The sequence below is a fragment of the Diabrotica undecimpunctata genome, chromosome 3, assembly GCF_040954645.1.
Source record: "Diabrotica undecimpunctata isolate CICGRU chromosome 3, icDiaUnde3, whole genome shotgun sequence".
Lineage (NCBI taxonomy): Eukaryota > Metazoa > Arthropoda > Insecta > Coleoptera > Chrysomelidae > Diabrotica > Diabrotica undecimpunctata.
Window position 1 is genome coordinate 21,889,197 of NC_092805.1, and position 21,071 is coordinate 21,910,267.

General features: G+C 32.8%; 2 protein-coding genes across 8 annotated transcripts in view; one reads left to right on the plus strand and one right to left on the minus strand.

The window, feature by feature from the left end:
* The window catches only part of LOC140436570 (protein Malvolio-like), an 80,657-nt gene that overhangs the window by 59,123 nt on the left and 463 nt on the right, over positions 1-21,071 (plus strand). For 2 of the 7 annotated variants that reach the window (XM_072525502.1, XM_072525497.1), the window contains one exon: positions 1,484-14,052. The exons of 3 other annotated variants lie outside the window; for them this stretch is intronic. Coding sequence is in view for 2 of the 4 variants with exons in the window: in XM_072525497.1 (XP_072381598.1) it covers positions 1,484-1,538 (55 nt within the window). In the remaining 2 variants the exon portion in view is untranslated. Of the gene's footprint in view, positions 1-1,483; positions 14,053-21,071 lie in introns of those variants that run through there. 2 more of the 7 variants (XM_072525503.1, XM_072525501.1) reach the window with 1 other exon arrangement.
* Positions 18,637-20,709, minus strand: LOC140435512 (uncharacterized). Its single transcript, XM_072524253.1, has 2 exons — positions 20,499-20,709; positions 18,637-20,446 (listed from the first exon to the last, which is right to left on the minus strand). Exons 1-2 carry the CDS (start codon positions 20,619-20,621, stop codon positions 19,229-19,231), a joined length of 1,341 nt encoding a protein of 446 aa, XP_072380354.1. The 5' UTR covers positions 20,622-20,709; the 3' UTR covers positions 18,637-19,228.

Below are 21,071 nucleotides of genomic sequence, written 5' to 3' on the forward strand. Positions count from 1 at the left end.
GTCTACTTGTAGGCCACATACCACAGTGTCAAGAGAACAGTACTATACCAATCAATGCGTGAGTTTGGTATACCAGAAAAACTTATCCCATTAACGAGAATGACAATGTCTAACCTAAAAGCCAGCGTTAGGATACAGGGAAAATATTCTCGATCTTTTGAGATAAAGGGGATGCCCTGGCTTGCCTCCTATTTAACATTGCCTTGAAAAAGGCAGTCCAAGACACACGAATTAGAGACGGCGATACTATTTACCATAGATCGATACAAATCTTAGCATACGCTGATCACATTGACATAACAGGATGTAGCAAGCGAAATGTTGAGCAATATTTCCTAGAATTGGAAACGGCGGCGAAACAGGTCGGTCTAGTCATATACAAAAACAAAACCAAACAAAGTACATGTTGGTTACTAAGGATTCTATAGCAAATGAGGAACGGGAAAGAGCATTTGGAAATCATATCTTTGAACGTGTTGACAGCTTCACATACCTTGGCTCGCTAGTGACTACTATCAATAAAACAAGCGAAGAAATTAAAAGACGAATAAACCTTACAAATAGGGCATACTATGGACTCCAAAAACAGTTCCACTCAAGAAATAAAAGAAAGAAACGTGGACTCTAACGCAGAAGGATGACAGACTTCTGGGTATATTCGAGCGTAAGATACTCCGCAAAAATTTGGAACTATAGAGGATCAAGGGCAGTGGCGCAAAAGATTTAATTTCGAATATATACCATATCTTTAATGAACCAGATGTCGTAACGTTCATTAAAATACAGCGACTTAGATGGACCGGATACAATACGAATGCCTGACAACATTATTGCTAAAAAGCTAACGACTGGAACACCTATAGGAAGAAGAAACAGAGGCCGACCGCGAATTAGGTGATTAGATGGAGTTAAGACCGAATTAGGGATACTAGAGATCAGAAGAGGACAACACGTTGCCAAAACTAATGGCGACTAATCTTCGAGCAGGCCAGGATCCACAGAAGGATTGTCGAGCCAAAGATGATGATTTGTTTCGTTATTTGTATTTTTCCATCAGCTCATTTTCAGCATTATTCGTCTATCTGTTACCCCCTCCCATATTTTTAAGATGTGATTATATAGTTTTATGGCCCTGTCCTATATGCTTTGCTGTATCTATCTCTCTTTCTCTATCTAGATAGGTTGAGTTCTTTAGTTACTGAAACAAACAACTTACCCTCCTTGTATGCTTTTTTTAATTATCTTTTACAATATTGTCAGTGCAACGAGCTGTGTTCTAAACCTGATATTAAGACTAATTTTTTTGACTAAATAAATCTCAAATCTTATATTGATAGAGATTATCTATTTTGTGACATTATTCTAACCCTAGCTCTAATATGTCGTTCCTTTAGTTATAGACATGTCACTAACTTATTATTAACCGACTAATACTGAATCCAAGATATGCGTGGATCTTAAAAGTTTACTTTTCTTTCTACAGATCTCATTCGGAATGCTCAATAGATTCTTTAGACGAAGAAGAAAAAAAGCTTTAATTTAAATCTCGAATACGGTACATATAATGTACTATTTTGTGTAATATCATTGATGACTGCCATAACATAAAGGCTAATATATAGATAGTAACAGAGATGATATTGTTAAAGAATTGAAATTTTATTGTAAAATTGTATTTATTTTAGGTATCTTGACCTATTCGTTTAAAGTTTAGGCTCTAAACAGCATGTAAAATATTGTATAAATATTGACGTGGTTTCCTGTGTGAAATTCCTAAAAAAATAACCAAAAGCATCTAATTTGTAAACAAATCTATGTTCTTACTAAATAATGACAATGTAATTGTAAGATCCATCAATAGGAGGTTTTATAGCAAATCTTTAAAGAGAACATTTGTTAGTAGGATAGCGAATAAAATAAATAGTGTACACTGACAGTAAATTTATTATTTTCCAAAATATTTATCAATGAGGATCAATACTCATTTGAATGTATTTTTATGAACGTCCTAACTCTGTGATATATCCATTTCTTCAAATTTATATAACAGCCTTATTATAAACTCGCTTTATAGAGTAGCTTCGCCTTTAGACTTGATATCCGCTCGAATTCGGTTGGGCATTACTCGTTTGAGGATCTGCACAGTTCAAACGTTAATTCTTTGCAAATCTGCTCCATTTTGGCTTGAAGTTCGTGTAATGTCCGCTGTGTATTATTCGTTAGTATCTGTTTCATGTTATGCTGTAGTGTTTCAATGAAATTTAGGTCAGGATTGTTGGAAGGCCAAGAAATGACATTTATATTGTGGTTTCCAAACCAGTTGTTTGTGGTTCTGGCCATATGACAGGCCCTTGGTCCTATAATTCTTGACCTTGTCCTGTTAAAATATAATTCCCGCCAGCATTTAATTTCACAATACCTGGTAATATGCTATTTTGAACTATTTGTTGATACTTCGTAGCATTTGTGGTACTCTCAATAAATTAAAAACATCCTAACCTTGAAACTGCCACAAAACCCCAAATCATCACTTATTTGTGCCACTGCAATTTCTGTAAGAAACCGATTTCAGGTGTTTCGAAATGTGAATGTATTTGATCGAATGGTTAGAAGACGCCGCAACGAAACTGGAATAATTGAGAAATCCAGAAAATGCAAGGAAACGAATAATGTTTCTTCGACAAATCACCAATAGGACGTACAGATGGGTTTGGAGATAATAAAATGTAATGAAATGAAAGATATGTCCAAACTTGTATGTCCCAAAGAAAAAAGTTTGTTGAATGGTTTGAACTGAAATTTTATTTGAAGCTTGATGTGAACAGCTCATCATCTACGACCTCTTGAATGCTTACCGGCATATAGAGGATGTTTTGGTAGAAGCAGTTGATACGTTTGGCCCATTTTTAGGGGATAATTTCATCTTTATACCTGATTTACCACGACATACTATAAGAATCGTGATGAATTACTTGAAGAAAGAAGGCATCAATTCCCTAGAACTATAATGGCTAGTTTGCAGCTCTGTGCTGAATATGATCCGAAAAATTTGGTATGAACTTCATCCTATCATTAAAAATCAATCAAGCCAGCCAAAAAGTCTTGCTGAGCTACAGAACGTGCTTCGTAAAGAATATGATTGTCTTCCTCGAGATTTTATTCAAACTTTGTTCCATTCCAAGATATATACAAGTGATTATCGAACAGAATACCCGATATTATATAATTCGCTTTAAGTTCATTCGTAATTTTTATTGTTTGATATCGTATCGTTTTATAGGCTAATTAAATAAAGACTCTAAAGAATCAATTAATTTAAAGGTAAAAAATATTGAGGAATATTTCTTTATTCCAAAATATATAGGGTGACCGCTGTTTTTGCCCTCCAGTGTAGATTGTAACATATTTTACAGCTTGTGTTGTACTAAGAGCTTACGAATCCTTTTGTGCGTATCGCTTTTGTGTTGTTTGTACTATATGTATTGAGTAAATACCTTGTTAATATGTATAGCTTTGTTGTCTTTATGAATAGCCGTGTATTATATCCGAACGACTGCGGCGTCTCGGGCGACAAACCGTCTTAAGAAGATGAACATTTTTATTTCGACCGACCCAAATTTCAGTCGAAATGTTACCACTGGTTTTCCGAGCCTATATCCTGAAATCGTATTGTGAGAATTTAACAAATTAAAAAACACGCATAAATCTTCCTCATACTGAGTTTTCTCCGTAAAATATGCTGTATCCTGTATTTGTCTTAATATTTGTAATTGTCTCTTCCCGTTTTCGTTAACCAGTGGAATAAACCATTCAAAATGAAAAATTTTATTATATAGTTGTTGTATAATTGTTTCTATAACACTTAACTGCTTTCTGTTTATTTGTAACAGATGTGGTATCCAACAGGAACATAATTTTTTTAATATACTTTTCTTGCAAAATTTTTTGAATTGAGTTCTTTGTAATCCCGATGTCTATTCCTTAAACACCTGTGTAGGTTAGGTTAGATAATTGTCAGTTAGTTGGTTAGTTAGTTCAAATAGGCTTTGTTTTGGGTTTAGTACACCTGATAACTTTTTTCATTGTACCATATCATCATCAGTGGCATTACAGCTTATTATGAGCCAAAGCATTCTTCAGAACAATCTTCCATTCGCCCCTGTCTCTGGCAACTCTTCTCCATGCTTTTTCTCCAATGGATTTTAGATCATCCTCTATGTTATCTTGATACCTAAGTTTTGGTCTTCCTCTGGCTCGTCTTCCCACTGGTCCTCTTCGGTCGAAAATTTTTCTGATCGTTGCCTCTTCATGCCGTTTCATCTCGCCTAATTACATGCCCTATCCATCGAAGGCGTGCTAATTTAATACATTTTACAACGTCAGGTTCCCCAAAACTTCTGTATAACTCAAAGTTGTAGCGCCTACGCCACAAACCCTGTTCTTGGATTCCTCCATATATTTTCCTTAGAATTTTTCTCTCGAAACGTTTAAGCATTGTACCATATATGTATTTATATTTAAGAATGTAAGCAATTTGTCCATATCTTCCCTTTCCCCTATATTATTATTACCTACTTTATATTAAAACATAACTTTTTTCACTTATCCTATTATTGCATATAAACTTGTAAACCAAACATTTTCACGCTGGTGAATTGCTCTCAGATATTGCTATTACTGCCGCAAATGAATATACCATACCTTCCCTAACTAGCTAGAAAAATGTTTTTGTTTTTTAAACGTTGAGGCCAAATTCCATTTGCCATTAGCGATGCGCTGAATTTGAAGTATTTATATTCTCTTCAGTTACTCTTTTGTCCGGTTTAAGTAGCTTATAGGTGAGTTTATCAGCGGATGATGTGAATTCGATTCGCAGTACAAGTAGAAAATGAAAAAATATTGTTAAAATGATCTCTCCTACCAAACTAGGACAAACTACGCAGTAGTAGGTTGTCTATAACTATTTCCAACTCCAAGAGTGCCGTCAAAACAATAACGTGTTTGAATCACGTGAACTCCCCAAAGATCTGTAAATATTACTCAACGAAAGTACACAGTTTCTTTACACTTAGATATTCGGAATCGTCGTTAAATTTTAAGTTTCGTATATCCATGTACCCTTAATAGTATGCACTGTAGATATATGCATAATATCGATCTACACCCAAAGTAGAAAGCATATGTATATTTATATTTTGAAAGTCACAGTAATGAAAAAATTCTGAAATCCAATAGATCCAGACTTGAACCCAACCAACGACTGTAGTGAAATATGGGTAGAAGTGCTTCTAATCGTTTTATTCAGTACATATAAAAAGAATAATATTTTGTAGTAGGGTATTCACATACATCACTATGTATTTGTACATAAAATGCAATATAATTGATGATTTGTATATAAAACCTTCTATAGATTAATTGACAATTATATTTATTATCAGTTTTTGATGGGGGCGCTAACAACTGTACAAATATGACTAAATAATTAGAATGTATAAAGCTAGGGCAAATCTTTCAAACCATTTAAATATTTACTAACACAATATAAACATTTTTTACATGTGTCAGTACAGAACTATCAAATAGAATCGGATATTTTATTGTAGAAATATGTAATTTTTTTACTACCACTATTAGTACTATAAAGTATTAAAACGTTGCACGGGTTCCTATTTCAAGCCCTAATCTCTAACGTCTCAGATTATCAGCAGAATTTCTCTGTTTTTCATTGTTATCTCAAGCTACTTGTGAAAGAAAGCATTTGGCAGAGTAAGACTCAAAGATGTAATCCATCTTCTAGGTAATAGAGAAGTTTCCATGGATATAAAAACGATTGAAAACATCTGCCAAAACAACAAAATGGAGGTCAGAATAGATGGACAATGTACAGAAACTATAAACATAGACAACGGAATAAGACAGGGGGACTTATTAAGTCCTAGTCTCTTCAATTCAATCATGGATGAAGTGTCAACAAAGGAAGAGGATCAAGACCAGTCCACATATTTAACACAAGAGCAAAAGAATTCAGCTAATTCAGTTGTCATAACTTATAAAATCAAAACAATAGTAGTCAGCAAAGAACCAACCAGATGTAAACTCGAAATCGATGGCAGTAGTATTGAGCAAGTAATGGAAATAAAATACCTTGGAATTACACTATCCAGCTATGTAGACCTGGACAAAGAAGTGAGAGATCAAGTTCAAAAACCAAATAGACTGGCAGGATACCTTAATAACACTATATGGCGAAACAGACACATTAACACTGAGATGAAGTCAAGAATTTATAAAGATACTGTAAGACAACAGGTCTTGTAAACAAGACCCTACATAGCAACAAGACGAAGGCTACTGGAAACGGCAGAGAAGAGAGTACTGAGAAGAATTACAGGAAATACGCTGAGAGATCGAAAGAGAAGTGGACATTAGAAGAAAATGTAACGTGCAGTGTATAAATGAATGGACACAAAATAGAAAAAAAAATGGAATAACCACATAAGCAGAATGAGGAACCGTGTGGTCAAAGTAGCAAGAGATATATCACTAATCGGTAGAAGAAATATCGGACGACCGCGCAATAGACCGCATTCCATAGAGGTATCAATCCGCCAATGAACAATAACGTATACGGGGAAGTATTGAAAATGCTGTGCGAAACAAACAGTCAATTTCTAGACTCACTCGTCAGACTCTTTAACAATATTTATAACAGCGGGGAGTTTCCTGAAGACTGGCTAGAGTCAACTTTTGTTGCCATACCGAAAAAACCAAAAGCAAAGTCTTGTGATCAACATCGGATGATAAGTCTAATTAACCACATTTCGAAGGCATACACCAAGGTTATTTACAACAGAATAAGCAAAAAATGCGAGGATAACATTGGAGATTTGCAGTTTGGGTTTCGGAATTCTCTTGGGACAAGAGAAACACTTTTTAGTCTACAGGTACTCATCCAGCGCTGCAGAGATATGAACAAAGACGTGTACATATGCTTTATAGACTACCCAAAAGCATTCGATAACGTAAAGCACGAAAAGATAATTGCAGTTCTCCATAAGATCGGAGTCGACTACAGAGACATTCGAACAATAGCGAGTCTCTATTGGGGCCAAACAGCTAAAGTGAAAGTAGGATCTACATTGACCAATAAAATTGAGATCAAGAAAGGGGTACGACAGGGCTGTATCTTGTCTCCTATTCTCTTTAATATATACTCAGAAGAAGTATTTAAGACAGCGCTGGAGGAAAGCACAGAAGGCATAAAGATAAATGGAGAAATAATTAATAACATAAGGTATGCTGATGACACTGTGATTCTAGCAAGTAGCATGGAGGAACTGAGTTACCTAATGAGTAAGATACAAAAAACAAGTGCACAATACGGACTCAGACTAAATATCACAAAAACCAAATGGATGTTAGTAAGCAAAACCCAACAACCACCACAGCAACTGATATTAGACAATGAAAGAATTGAACACGTGGATTCGTACATCTACTTGGGAACAACAGTTAACTCAAATTGGGATCAAGCGAAGGAAATACGTATAAGAGTAGAAAAGGCAAGAGCATCGTTCACTAGCATGAAGCAAATTTTCACCTCTAAAAGCCTCACCCTACCTCTCAAAATTCGACTTCTGAAATATTATGTATTCCCGGTTTTGTTATATGGAATGGAGGCGTGGACAATGACCGCAACATTGATGAAAAAAGTAGAGGCCTTCGAAATGTGGGCTTACCGACGTATATTACGTATATCCTGGACTGAGCACGTGACCAACGAAGAGATACTACGCCGGATAGGTAAGAGAGAGAGGTAGGAATAAGTATAAAGAAAAGAAAGTTGGAATACTTGGGTAACGTTATGAGACATAATAAATATAGAGTACTACAACTGATCGTTCAAGGGAAAATAGACAGCAGAAGGGGTCCAGGGAGGAGAAGACACTCGTGGATCCAAAACTTGCGGCAATGGTTCGGATTGTCATCTGCTGAACTATTCAGATCTGCCGTAAACAAAGTCAGAATAGCCATGTTGATTGCCAACGTTCGGAACGGACAAGGCACATGAAGAAGAAGAATGAACAAGCAAAACTAACGAAGATTAAATTTCATATTTGGAAAATAACTTTTTCGTCTCATAATCAATATATACAGCATTCCTGTACTGAAACTATAGGAACTCAGATACCATCAAAATGACAATATTGCTAATATGCGTCTATACCGATATTGCTATATTTCGAAACTTACATGGTAATTTAATATACTTAAAAACGAGAACAGTATTATTTATTTACTAAGTACCGAGCTTATTTGCTGAAATAATCAATATGTTCCATAACAAGTTGTTTGTTTGCAGGAGATGATTTGCATCTACAGCATTTTATATTTCTTTAGCTTGCAGTTTGCGTTTAAGTAATACTTGACATATTCTATAGACGTTTGTTTTTATTGCTCTTCTCTAATTAAACTACCACTTTAACAGATCCATCAATTTATGACAAATTTAACTGTAACGAACCATTGTCCTTAAGGTAATTTTTAACACGAGTTGCTTCATGAATTTTAATTGTCCTATTAATTTCTAGTTATTGTTATGATTTACAGACTGATATTCAGATAGACCCGTCACTGTTTCATTGTTAAAACGGTACTTTCAAAAATTATGAAACACTTATTTCTACAATAAAAATACCATACATGGATATGACGACATATTAATAATGAACCATTGATATTATCATTATATTTTAGTTTTACCGATTCTGGACATTATGGTACCATATGAAAACAGTAGAAACTATCACGTAGAAGATATATACACCATTTCTTTAAGTTTTTTTAAAGGTCTCTATAAAACCAAATATTTTTTAAACTTTGTTTTTTTAACAAGCTGAAATATTTTTTAAGTGAATACAATTATATGTATATTGTTAGATGTTATAAAAACATAGATTTGTATGATGTATGTTTTTAGGTTATGTAAAATAAAACCAGTTGTTAAATATTTACGTTTGGCCTTTCTTATCTAAATTTATTTTATCCTATTTTTTTAAATCGAGGACTTGACTACTTATTTGAGTCTGATAACCTCTTTTAACGTGTCTTATGTATCAAAAACTGAGAAGAAATACAACAAAGACAAGAATTGACAGATAAAAACTATCAATACAAATAGATAGAGATATAATAGATACTACAAAATAAATTTCCATAAATTACTAAAAGCAACAAAAATAGAGAATGTACGTTTTAAGAAAAGAATGACATCTTTTGAGTGGGTTCCATATGAAACCATGCGCATCTCCCACTGTAAATTAAAAACCCTCAAAGATCATCTGTGCCTTGTTGTCACATTGTTCTGAAGCTATTTTCTTGTGGCATTTTAAATTAATTACTATTTAAATGGGAATAAGCCACAATTAAAGGTTAAAATACGTTTATTGACGTTTCAATTTCCACTTCGGAAATCGTTCTATTTTTGTTAAAAGGTTTGTATTTTGAGAACGATTTCCGAAGTGGAAATTGAAACGTCAATAAACGTATTTTAACCTTTAATTGTGGCTTATTCCCATTTAAATAGTAATTGTTGTCACATATCGTAAAACAGTTAAATATTATTTTATAAGGGATTAAACCACAATTCATTGTAATGAGAATTATATTTTAAATTTATTTTGACGTTTAGATTTCCAAAAAAAATTTAAATGAAGAAATGATTAAATGTAACCTGTAAATCTTTATAAATTGGCGCTGGGTGACACAAACAATTTGACAGTTGACTTACTGGGCCTTGATCTTGTGGACAAATAACCATATTTTGAGTGAAATTTTGAGAGGTGTTGTTGTACCCTTCGATTGAGAAGTGAAGAAAACTTATGAGATTTATAAGTTTAAATTTAAGCTTAAAATTCTCTGCAAGCCAGTTGTTAAAAATAGGGAAACTTCTCTTCTTTTTTAAAAATAGGGGAACTTTTTAAAATGCTAAATTGTATGTTTAGAGAAACGTAGGGATCGCATAATTTACTTCGAGTCCGAGTTGCGAGCTATTAAGATATTTATCTATGACCAGTGCCAATTCGCAATTTGAATTCTAAATATTTTAACAATGACGAAGGTGTGATTTTATAGATTTTTGGTGAAGCATTCCAAAAATTATACTGGGATGTGGAAACTTAAATTTAGTAGTTTAGTATATTAGAATAGTTCCATGTTCTAATAAATGATGTGAGTGTTTTTGTGTATATTCATATGTAATATCTTACGGTCTTTGACGAAAAATCTCACGAAAAATTGAGCCGCCATTTAATCGGAACTACGAGAAAATTCACTCAGTTGGTAATCCAAACGATTCTTAGTTAACATGCTTTCGAAAATTTCCGTTTGGCGACATAGTGTGCCCTGTCAAATCTTTAAGAGTGTATCAGAATTAGTGAGGTATTTTAGAAATCAAAATTTCCAACGATATTAAGTGACGATAGTATTGTTTATGTTGGATATATTAAAGTGTTTATTTTTTTGTTGTAAGTTCATTATGAGACTCATTTGCACATGCTATTTTTAAAAGCAAGTCCTCCGACACACCTAAACGGTACAAGGAGTTTTGAGAAACAAAAGGAGGGTAAGTAAGTTTATCTGAAGAGAGGAAGTACTAGTTATCTCAAAAGTGGGAGTAGTAGTTCATTGCCATGTTTTTTCCAATCTTGTTTTATTTTTATATCGATATGTAATGTGAACAACGGTTTTTTTAAAAAGTAATTTCGACTTTCATCACACTAACAAGTATAGTAATTCTATTTTCATTCCTTAGTTCATTTATTTGTTTAAATTTGACTTCATTGATTTGCCTTTCTGCCTGCTCTTCTTCTTCTTCTAGTGCCGTCTCCACTAATGAAGGTTGGCTATATCCATTGCAAATTCGTCTCTATCTTCTGCCTTTCTTAAGAGCGTCTGTGTGTTTAACCCGGTCCAGTCGCGAATGTTTTTAATCCAGGATATTTGTCGTCTACCAGGACCCCTTTTTCCTTCGATTTTACCCTTCATAATCAGCTGCAACAACTTTCGCCTTTTAATGGTGGTCAAAAGTTCTGTCTCTTCCCATTCTGTGCAACACCATTTCGTTCGTAATATGATCGGTCTATTTGCGGCTATATTCAGCTCGTACTTTCGGTAAACTCAACCCATTATTTATATTTTCACCTTTTCTGCTTGCAAAGTTGAAATTTATTGTGTTCGTTACAGTATTATCCATATTTTACTCTATTTAATAAAAGTCCAAGATAGTGTGCTTGAGTGATATTAATTTTCTGTTCTTCTAGAGAAAGGTCCAAAGACTAGTCCTCTTTTTATTTCATCACGATGCGTGTTTCTAACCATTTATCTCGTCGAATATTTCTTTTCATACTTACTAGACACTTTTTTTATTATTTATTATTTGTTTTTAGCCTCGAAAATATCCATAATGGAGGTTTATTTTTAATAATATTAATAAATTGTTTCAATTTATTTAATGATGCAGCTGTACAGATTATTTACTAGATTATGGACTTCAAATAGCTCATTTGACGTCATCAACGTTTCCTCATTCGATCTGAAAGATCTTGTGTTGGTACCCTACATCTATGATCAGATGCTCCATTTTGTCCATTTTACAGAGACGATACTTGAATGGGCAGTATCCAGTGAGAACATCTTCTGAAGCTTGAGAATAATATGGTGTACGTTCAACCGTAGGTTGAATAAAACAAAAAGCACATCAGTGTGAGCGGTATAATTACAGAAAAGAACAATAAAATAAAAATACTTTAAGCAAAGTTACAGTAAAGACAAATCCATAACTTTGAGTAACCATGAATGAATACAGTCATACCATCCCACATGACCTCTTAAGTGGCAGCGCTCCCAAATATTAATTGTGTTATAAGATTACGAAATATGTCATAAATCTTTGAAAATATCAGCAAAAATTTTCGAATTTAAATACATTGCTTAACATTAGTATAGTTCGAATTATTTATATGTATTTTATACTGTGTGTACATATTGTAAATAACAAAAATATGAAATGTGATCCACAGAACAAATTTATATTTTATGTACTTATCTAGGTATACAGAAAGCCTTCTTTAACAAACTTATAGTTAATAATATATTTTATTATGTCAGTTGACGAAAATACAATGCTGTATTAATCTTTCATCGTAAAAAAATGTAAAATTGTCTAAGGCATGAGACAATTATGCTGAAGTGTGTGAAATGACGCATTTTCACACCGGACTTTTTCGACCAGCGAACCGATCGGAAACAATCGTTTTGCTGGTATTCATTCCGTGGCATTGAGGCAGACTTGCGCACACGACTGTATTCTTGCCACGATCTACTTACCAAATGCGGTCAAAATGAGCTCTTTTAAAATCAGAGCAACAGAACTTTAGAAATCTCAGTGAAATTGCCGTTTGCTGTACATGCGAAAGAGAAGAAGACAACAATGAAATCTAAATCACAAATTATTATGTTCAATAAATAACATTTACACTTACACCATAAGGTTTAGTTTTATTCTAAACTATAAATTGTAAATTTGTAAATTTTGTTATATTGTCAACATGAATTTTGACAATTTATTTGCATCAAAATAGCATGAAAAATAGAACACGTTCTAATTTTTCGACTATCGGAGATATTGCATGGACTGCAATATCTCCTGCCGTGGGCCTGTGCAGTTGCATAACATGAAAATTGCATAATGTAAAGTGGACTTATAATATATATATACAAGCATGATATTCAAAGTAAAAATATTTCAAAAAAATCAAGTTAAATATATTGAGATGGGCAGAACGCTTAGTTAAAAAGTGTTAAACTAAAACTACTATGCAATATTTAAGAAATAGACTCAAGTTTATCATGATAATGCATGCACAATCGATGCCCTCAATTTGTAAACCCAAGTAGATACAAAACGTCATGAAATATCGAAGTTTCTTGATGGATCTAACGCTAAAGAGATCTTAAAAATATAATGAGGCAATGAAAATGTTTTTGTAGATATAACTGTGTCTTTTCTATATTTATTCGACATGAATTGATTAATCGGAACAATCTTCAAATGTCGTGAACTGCTACATACGCCATACCATAAACAATTGTGCCATAAACTTATTCTTTTATAGTTTGTTTTAGAAGGTTGTCTGTAATTTTTAAGATGTTTGTTCGCAGAACCGATCCGCGTTTCTTGTTTAAATTGCATACATTTAGGCTAATTTTTATGCTAGTCTCCTCCGGACTAATGATTTAGTCTGGGTCTTCCTCTTCTTCTCTGACCAATGGGTCTATCAAGGAGCGTTTTTCTATCTGGGCCATTTTGTTCCATCCGCATTACATGCCCTATCCACCTCAGACGTAATATCTTAATATGTTTTACGATATCAGGTTCCTGGTATATTCTATAAAGTTCGAAGTTGTATCGTCTTCTCCACACTCCATTGACATTCGCTGCTCCATAGATTCGCCTTAGTCCTTTCCATTCGAAACATCCTAACATGTGTTCATTATTTTTTGTTAAAGCCCAGGTCTCTGAACCACATGTTAGGTCTGGGCGTATTATTGTTTTGTACCCGTTCAAAAATTGATCATGAACTGATCCCACTTAACCTTGAACAAGATCACTAACTAATAGATCTCAGCACATACCTCTGTAAATGGTATACGCTCATGATGCAAAGAATAAGTTATTCTTTGTATCATCGTATATGCGATGCCGAAGTTGACAGAAGTTTTGCGACGCGAATGAAAAACACTAAAATGCGCATGACCGACTTATCAAAGATCCGTTCAGCGAACAAACCTAAAACGGCAGAAACTAACACTAAAAGTGTTACTAGTACTGTAGTTGCCAATAAAATAATCATTTTAATTGTTTGTTTTTAACGTGAATAGTGGTGTTTACATCCCACTCTAAAAGGGTGGTAAAAATCCAAGCTAGAGTCCATGAACCGACTCTGACATCGAATCATCTTATGAAACTAATAAATTTCTATTTTTGACTGTTAGTTTTTTTCATTTACCACCTATCCAACAATCACTCAGTAATATTTGGTCCAAATTTTTTATTTTTACCTTCATAAATATTTATATAAGCATCGACAGTTAAGAGCCAGGATTCTTCATTGGCTTGAAGGCGTCTGAGCGGCAAATCTAATTAAAGTTCCTAAGTGATCTAAGAAAATAAAGCATTTATATTATTACAGGAACCAATTCAAAGAAACTATCAAACAAATAGAAAAATAACAAAGCGTCTGGCACAGGTGAAATAACTGCAGAAGATAAAGAATGGTGGACATGTGCTATGGAAGCGTATCCATAAACTAATCTGCCGCATATGGACACTAAAAGTCAGCCCAGAGGAATGGAAAGTAGGAATCATACACTAAAGGACTAAACTACATTACGATTATTATTCCTTTCTGTTTGCCTGTTTATAACATCAGGGTTATAATACACATTAACTCGTTACTAGGCCAAGTATGTTGATAAAACTGCTGAATCTACAAGGTTAAGTTAAAGTGTAGCGGAAGTGTTTTGAAAAGACACGCTTGCTATACAATAGGTCTGCCCTAGTTTTCTAGTGAAAAACAATTATTTATTGCAGTAGAATATTTTTGATATTTCTAATATATTTGGATTACTGTATTTATCTCAGTATTTTTGAGATACGTCTTTTATACTACTTTAACACTACACCACAAAGGTTTGTAGCGCTATTAGAAGAAGAAGAACGGTAAAAAATCTGAGAACAAACAGAAAACGAACGAGTAGAATAGATTTAATAGAAGAAAGATCTTGGATGAAACATTACTCACAACTGACCGAAACAAAACCACAATTCACGAACACCATCACAACAATATATGAAGTGGAATACGATGAAATAATAGTACAGGAAGTCGAAGATGCAATAAGGAAAACAAGGTACACCGAACAAATTATTAAAACAGAGCCCACGATTACTACGGGAATTACTGGCGTACCTATGTTTTCACTTTATTCTATAAAGGACATGAGCGGAGTGGACAAAAGCATATATTAACATCTACAAAAAAGGAGTTGTTGAAACGTTGTTCAAACTACAGAGGGCTAAGTGTAATAAATTCACTCTCAAAATTCTATGGAAAAATAATGAAAAAGGAATGACAGATGTAAAAGAAAAAAATGGCTTTCGTGCAGGCAGAACCTGTATAGACATTATATTTTCTCTAAAGCAGGTTATGGAGCATTGAGAAAAGATTAGTTCACAACCTTTCAACTCGTGTAATCTTTATACATCTGACAAAGATATTCGATAATGTACCACTTTCAATGCTCCGGGTATCAATGGAAAAATAAGAAATAAACAAAAAAATATATAAAAGCAGTACAATTTTACAAAAACAGGATGTGGCACTCCGGGAGTGCCACACGCACGGAGCGATGGTTTTTAATTTAATTGATTCGATTTGATTGCAATCGATTTAATTTAATTCGATTAGATTCCAATAGATTCGTTTTTATTTGATACCAATTTTATTCGATTTCAGTTGATGATTAGATCCCAATTGATTCGATTCGAGTAAATTCCAATCTATTCTATTTGATTTTATCCCAAATCGATTTGCTCTAATTCGATACCAGTCGATTTTATTCGATTTCAATCGATTCTATTCCAATCTATTTGATTCGATTAAATTCCAATCGATTCTATTCCATTTGATCCCAATCGATTCGATCTCAATTCTATTCCATTAGATTTGATTCGATTATATTTCTTTCGATTGGCTACCATTCGATTTTATTCGATTCCAGTAGATTGATTCGATTCGATTATTTTATTTCAGTTTATTTTATTTTATTAAGAAATACGCATGGGACAGCGTTCACTACTCCACGTAGTGACATGATCTCAAGGTTCATTGCGTTTCTTTTTTCACACCTCTACTCGATCCATTTCACCCATCAATACATTCTGTGCTTCTCCAGCGATAAGAAAGCTATCACGGAAAAATATCACGGATAACATTAAAACTGTAAACAAATTAACTATAAACATTTCTATTAGTAAGGGTTTAAAGCAAGGCTGCTACCTACACTCTTCAACATATCCGAACGAGGCACTCTCAGTGTGTACAAGAAAGTGCTGCAATATATCCCAATCGAAGATGAGAGATTGTACATGATACATTTCGCTGACGAAATTCAAGCAATTCTAGCTGAAGATGAGAGTGATATAGACTACATACTAAAAAACTGAAAAAGGAATACACCAAGTGGGGCCTTACAATTGATATACAAAAACCGAGGACTTAGTTGCAAGAGAGAAACCAGAAAACCTCTACAAATTGAAATGAGAACTATAAAATCAACTGAAACCTTCAAATACTTGGGAGTTCAAATAATATCAAAAGCAAGAAGTAACGATGAAGAAATACATTCTACTCGTAGGATTGGCTAAGACAGAATAGTCACTAGATACTTACATGGATTATTGTGAAGTAATAAAATAACAAAAGAAAATTAAAAATAATTTATAAAACATGCTCTAGTGGTCAGAGACCACTGAACCTCTAAAAAACCGCGGAAAAAGCGGAATTTTGCTGAACATGTTAATTTTGGGATTCCAAAAATTTACCACTACTACCCCCCAGTTTACCCCTAAAAGCACCACTTGTAGAGGGAAAAAATCGATATAACAAGAATCTGTATGCCGTAGAAAAAAATGTAGCTGAGATAATTCTGAACAAAAATCTGTATTAGTACTTTTATATAGAAGGAACCGTTCTCTCAGAAACATTTGAAGCGACCGGAGATTTTGAATGTCAGTTAGGCGAGCGAAATCAATTTTAAATAAAATTTATATCAACTCGATGGTAAAAATTCGAAATCTTTCGATCAGAGTGTCCTATCGACGAAAATCAAAATACGTTCTATAAGTAAAGAGAGCAGCTTTCGTATCCAATTTTTTATTTTGTAGCAAATGAAGACAGTTCTTATAAAGTCTAGTTTAAAATTAATTTCGCGCGCGTAACTGACATTAAACATCACCGGTCGCTTTAAGCATTGTTTCTGAGAGAACGGTTCATTTTACATAAAAACTGCTAATAAACATTTTTGTCCAAAATTATCTCAGCTATATTTTTTATTTTAAACATTTTTTTAGGGTGTGCAGATTTTTCTTAAATCGATTTTTTCCGTTTTCCCCCTATGAGGTGACGTTTTAGGGAGAAGCCCTAAGGAAGGTAGGAGTGATAAACTTTTTTGCATATATTTTTTAGGATCCCACAATTGTCATTTTCAGAAAAATTCAGCTTGTTCGTATGATTCCTCTGACAACTGGACTAACAATAATAGAAATTGTTCAGTTGTACGACGCCAAACTCTGGGATATAAATAAAAAAATAAGGCCATGGAAATGAACTATTGGAGACGATGTTGCCAGGGCTCACTACACTTGATAGAATGAGGAACAAAGATATTCGGAGAGAAATGGAAATTGATCTAGACATAATTGAAAAGATAAGCTGGTATGGACACCTGTCGAGAATGCCTGAAAATAGATGGCCAAAAATAATAGAAAAACGGACTCCGCACACTAGAACATGAGGTAGACCAACACGGTCCTGGAGAAATGTCAAAGATACAATTACAGCGAGATATGTATTTAAAAAATTAAGATTCAAAAGTTAAACAACATTATTATGTTTGCACACTTTCACTTTTAACTGTATTTTCTTAACCTGGAATAATTTTTATATGAAGTTCCTTGTAGCCAAATATGCACTTTATTTTGAATAAATTATATTAGTTATTCTTCCCAAAATCAATTTATGTATGATAATTTTAAATTGATTAGTGGTTTTTTGTACTTCAAATTATCTGTGAGCAATGCGCCATAGACTTTCTTGTAATAAGTGGTTCTTTAACATTGTACATGCATTTTACGCTCCCAAAATGCTTATCAATACAACCGAACCATCTAAAATTATAGAATTGGTCATTTCAAATATATAAATCTATAATTGTAACTTATAATTCACAGAAGAGTCGTAACAAGATGAATAGGGAGTAAGAAATTATCTTAGTTACATAACATAAGGCAGTAAAGTATGATATTGTTGACATGATACTAGTCAAAATGTCTGAAGATAAAACACATTTCAAAATATGCATACTCAAAAATAAGACATAAATACCTCGAATTGTTGGTGTATTTGGCAGTGGGTTTCCTATATAACATGCTACCCATCAGAATAGAACAACAAATAAAAAAAAAAGAATAAAAGCTTGATTGGATACTTGATCCAGATTGATCCAATGTCATAAAATCTTTTAACAGGGGCTACTAAAATGGATCAGTTTAAGAGATCCTCTGATTTTTAAGGTTTACAAGTAAAGAACAACCATAATATTACAACAAATTTGTAGGATATACACCAACATTTGGCGACATTTGACAACCTATTTAATTTGATCATGCACAAAATTATAGACATGATATTACTACACTCAGTGAATAGAATTAGCTATTCCAATAGGCCTTGAGGGATTAGTAATAAAATAAACACATAAAAACCATTTTTTAATTTAAATATAAAAACTTTTATTCAAAAATGAAATACTATGATATATAAATATTGTATATATTGCGTAAAGAACAAAATCACTGTTTAAAATAATACTTGCTTTAGTCTGAAAAATAGAGTCTATTTTTACATAATATAATAATCACAGTGACACACTATTTAAACTGGTTTACCTACAGGATGTCATAAAGGTGTCTTAAGATGTTAAGAATTCTAAAACATTTTTAAATTAAAAGAATAATAGGACACTTAGTAACTTTGAAGATTCACAACAATTTAATGTATATATTAAAAGAAAGTGATGCAGATCCCATAGATCAATTCAAAAAGTCATTTTAAAAGTATTCAATAGCAAGAGAATAAAAAAATTGGGATATTATGTATAGAAATAATTTTTTCACTTGAAATAGTTGTTGCAGTCTTGTTTCTACAATTATATTCTATATGTATACTCAAATTATTCTACTTTAAAACAAAATACAAAACTATTTCTATTTCCCTGTATGATTATTGAAAACTATTATTTTTCTTTAACATAAGTATTTCCCAGGCTACCTAGACTATAAGTTTGTAAAAAAATTAAGAGAATAAAGTCTCAGGCCCTATAATTATCCTACCTCAGCAGTTGTACTATCAATATTATGTTTCTTTTTTAAATGCATCTTCATATAATAGTTCTCTATGAATCTTTTATCACAATGGAGACATTTAAAAGGTTTTATTCCAGTGTGAGTACAAAGGTGTTTCTGTAGTTTATTGTTAAAAGCAAAAGTTTTTGAGCACAGAGGACAGGCGAACTTCTTTTCTGGTTTTGGAATGTTAATTGATCCTATATTATGAATAATTTTCAAGTGTTTCTTCAAACCATAATGGTTTTTATACTCTTTGTCTTGACATAGGTTGCATTTGAACTGCCTTTCATTATTGTGTGACCTGAAATGTTTGGACAACTCAGATTTATCAAAAAACTTCTTATCACATATGTGACAATCAACCTCTTTGATACCTTCATGTCTCTTCATATGAGTAACCAAGCTCGAATTTATGGGAAATCTCTTTTCACAGTATTTACAAATATATTTCCAGTCTTTTGGTTCAACATGCATACATATTTTATGAGTTCTTAAAATACTTGTAGTGTTAAAACTTTTATCACACAAATTACACTTGTACTCTCTTTTATTCAAATGTATTTTGCTATGATGGTATAAATCACCAGAGCATACAAAACATTTTCCACAATAAGAACACACAAATGGTTTCTCATTGTTGTGATTTCTTTTATGAACAAGGAGGCTATGTGAGTTAGTGAACTTTGCATCACAAAGATCACACTTGTATGGTTTCTCAAAAGTATGCTTGGCACGAATATGAGCAGTATAATGCTGCCTTCTATTGAAATTCTTGCCACAATATTCACAGGTCAACGGGACTTTAAGTTTGTTATATTTTTTCTTTAATACTGGTTTCGGTTTTTCTTCTTCTTCTTCTTCTTCACTAGAATAGTTATTTCCTTCTGTTTTCTCCTCATTTATAACACATTCACTAACTTTGTCATTATCTATTTCTATTGTATTATCTTGGGAATCGAAATGTTGCTCACTTTCTTCAACTTTTTGCTCATTGTGAATTATAATTATATGCGTCAATAGGGACGATTTCTGTAAAAACTTTTTATTGCACTGATCACAGGGATAAGCCTTTTGTTGTTCTGATTTTATAGATTTTCTCAGTTCTTTGCTTTTAAAACAGGTCTGAATAAAGTTGTATGCCAAATTCAGTTGTGCAATGCAGTTTATGCATATTTTATATTCTCTTTTCCATTCCTGTAAAAAAATATATTATAATTCTGAATTAAACAAAACAAATGAGTTTTACCTGGTTATTGTCACACAAACACAGTTTTTCACTATACTTAATATCATTCTCGTCACGATTTTCAATGTATTCTAAATGTAAATTTTTTTGAACACAAACGCAGCAGAATTCATCTAATTCCATTATTTAATATTTGTTTATTTTTTATTTTATAATGCATCAAAGTAACAGAAACACAAGATTAGAATTTGGTGTAGCAAGGAGCCCATCTCTATATATATTTGTGACATTTGACTTATTTTGCAATTTGCAACATTTATTTTTATCATAGGCATATACATTTTTTATATTTATAGCATTTTTATATATTCTGTGGTGTATAGAAAGTAACTTTTAAATTATTTTCTTAAAAACCAATAAACTTCAGTCAAATAAATGTTGCTCTATTAAAAGGTAATTTTCGAGAAATGTGTTATTTGGAAGCTGTTTTCTTGTGGCATGTTATTAATTATTGCATAATGTATGATTTTTAAACAGGAAATCGAAAAGACAAAATAAACATAATATTTTCAACTGAAATTGTTGTCAATTTCCAGTAAATACAATAAAGAAATGTATTGATTTGAATGTGTA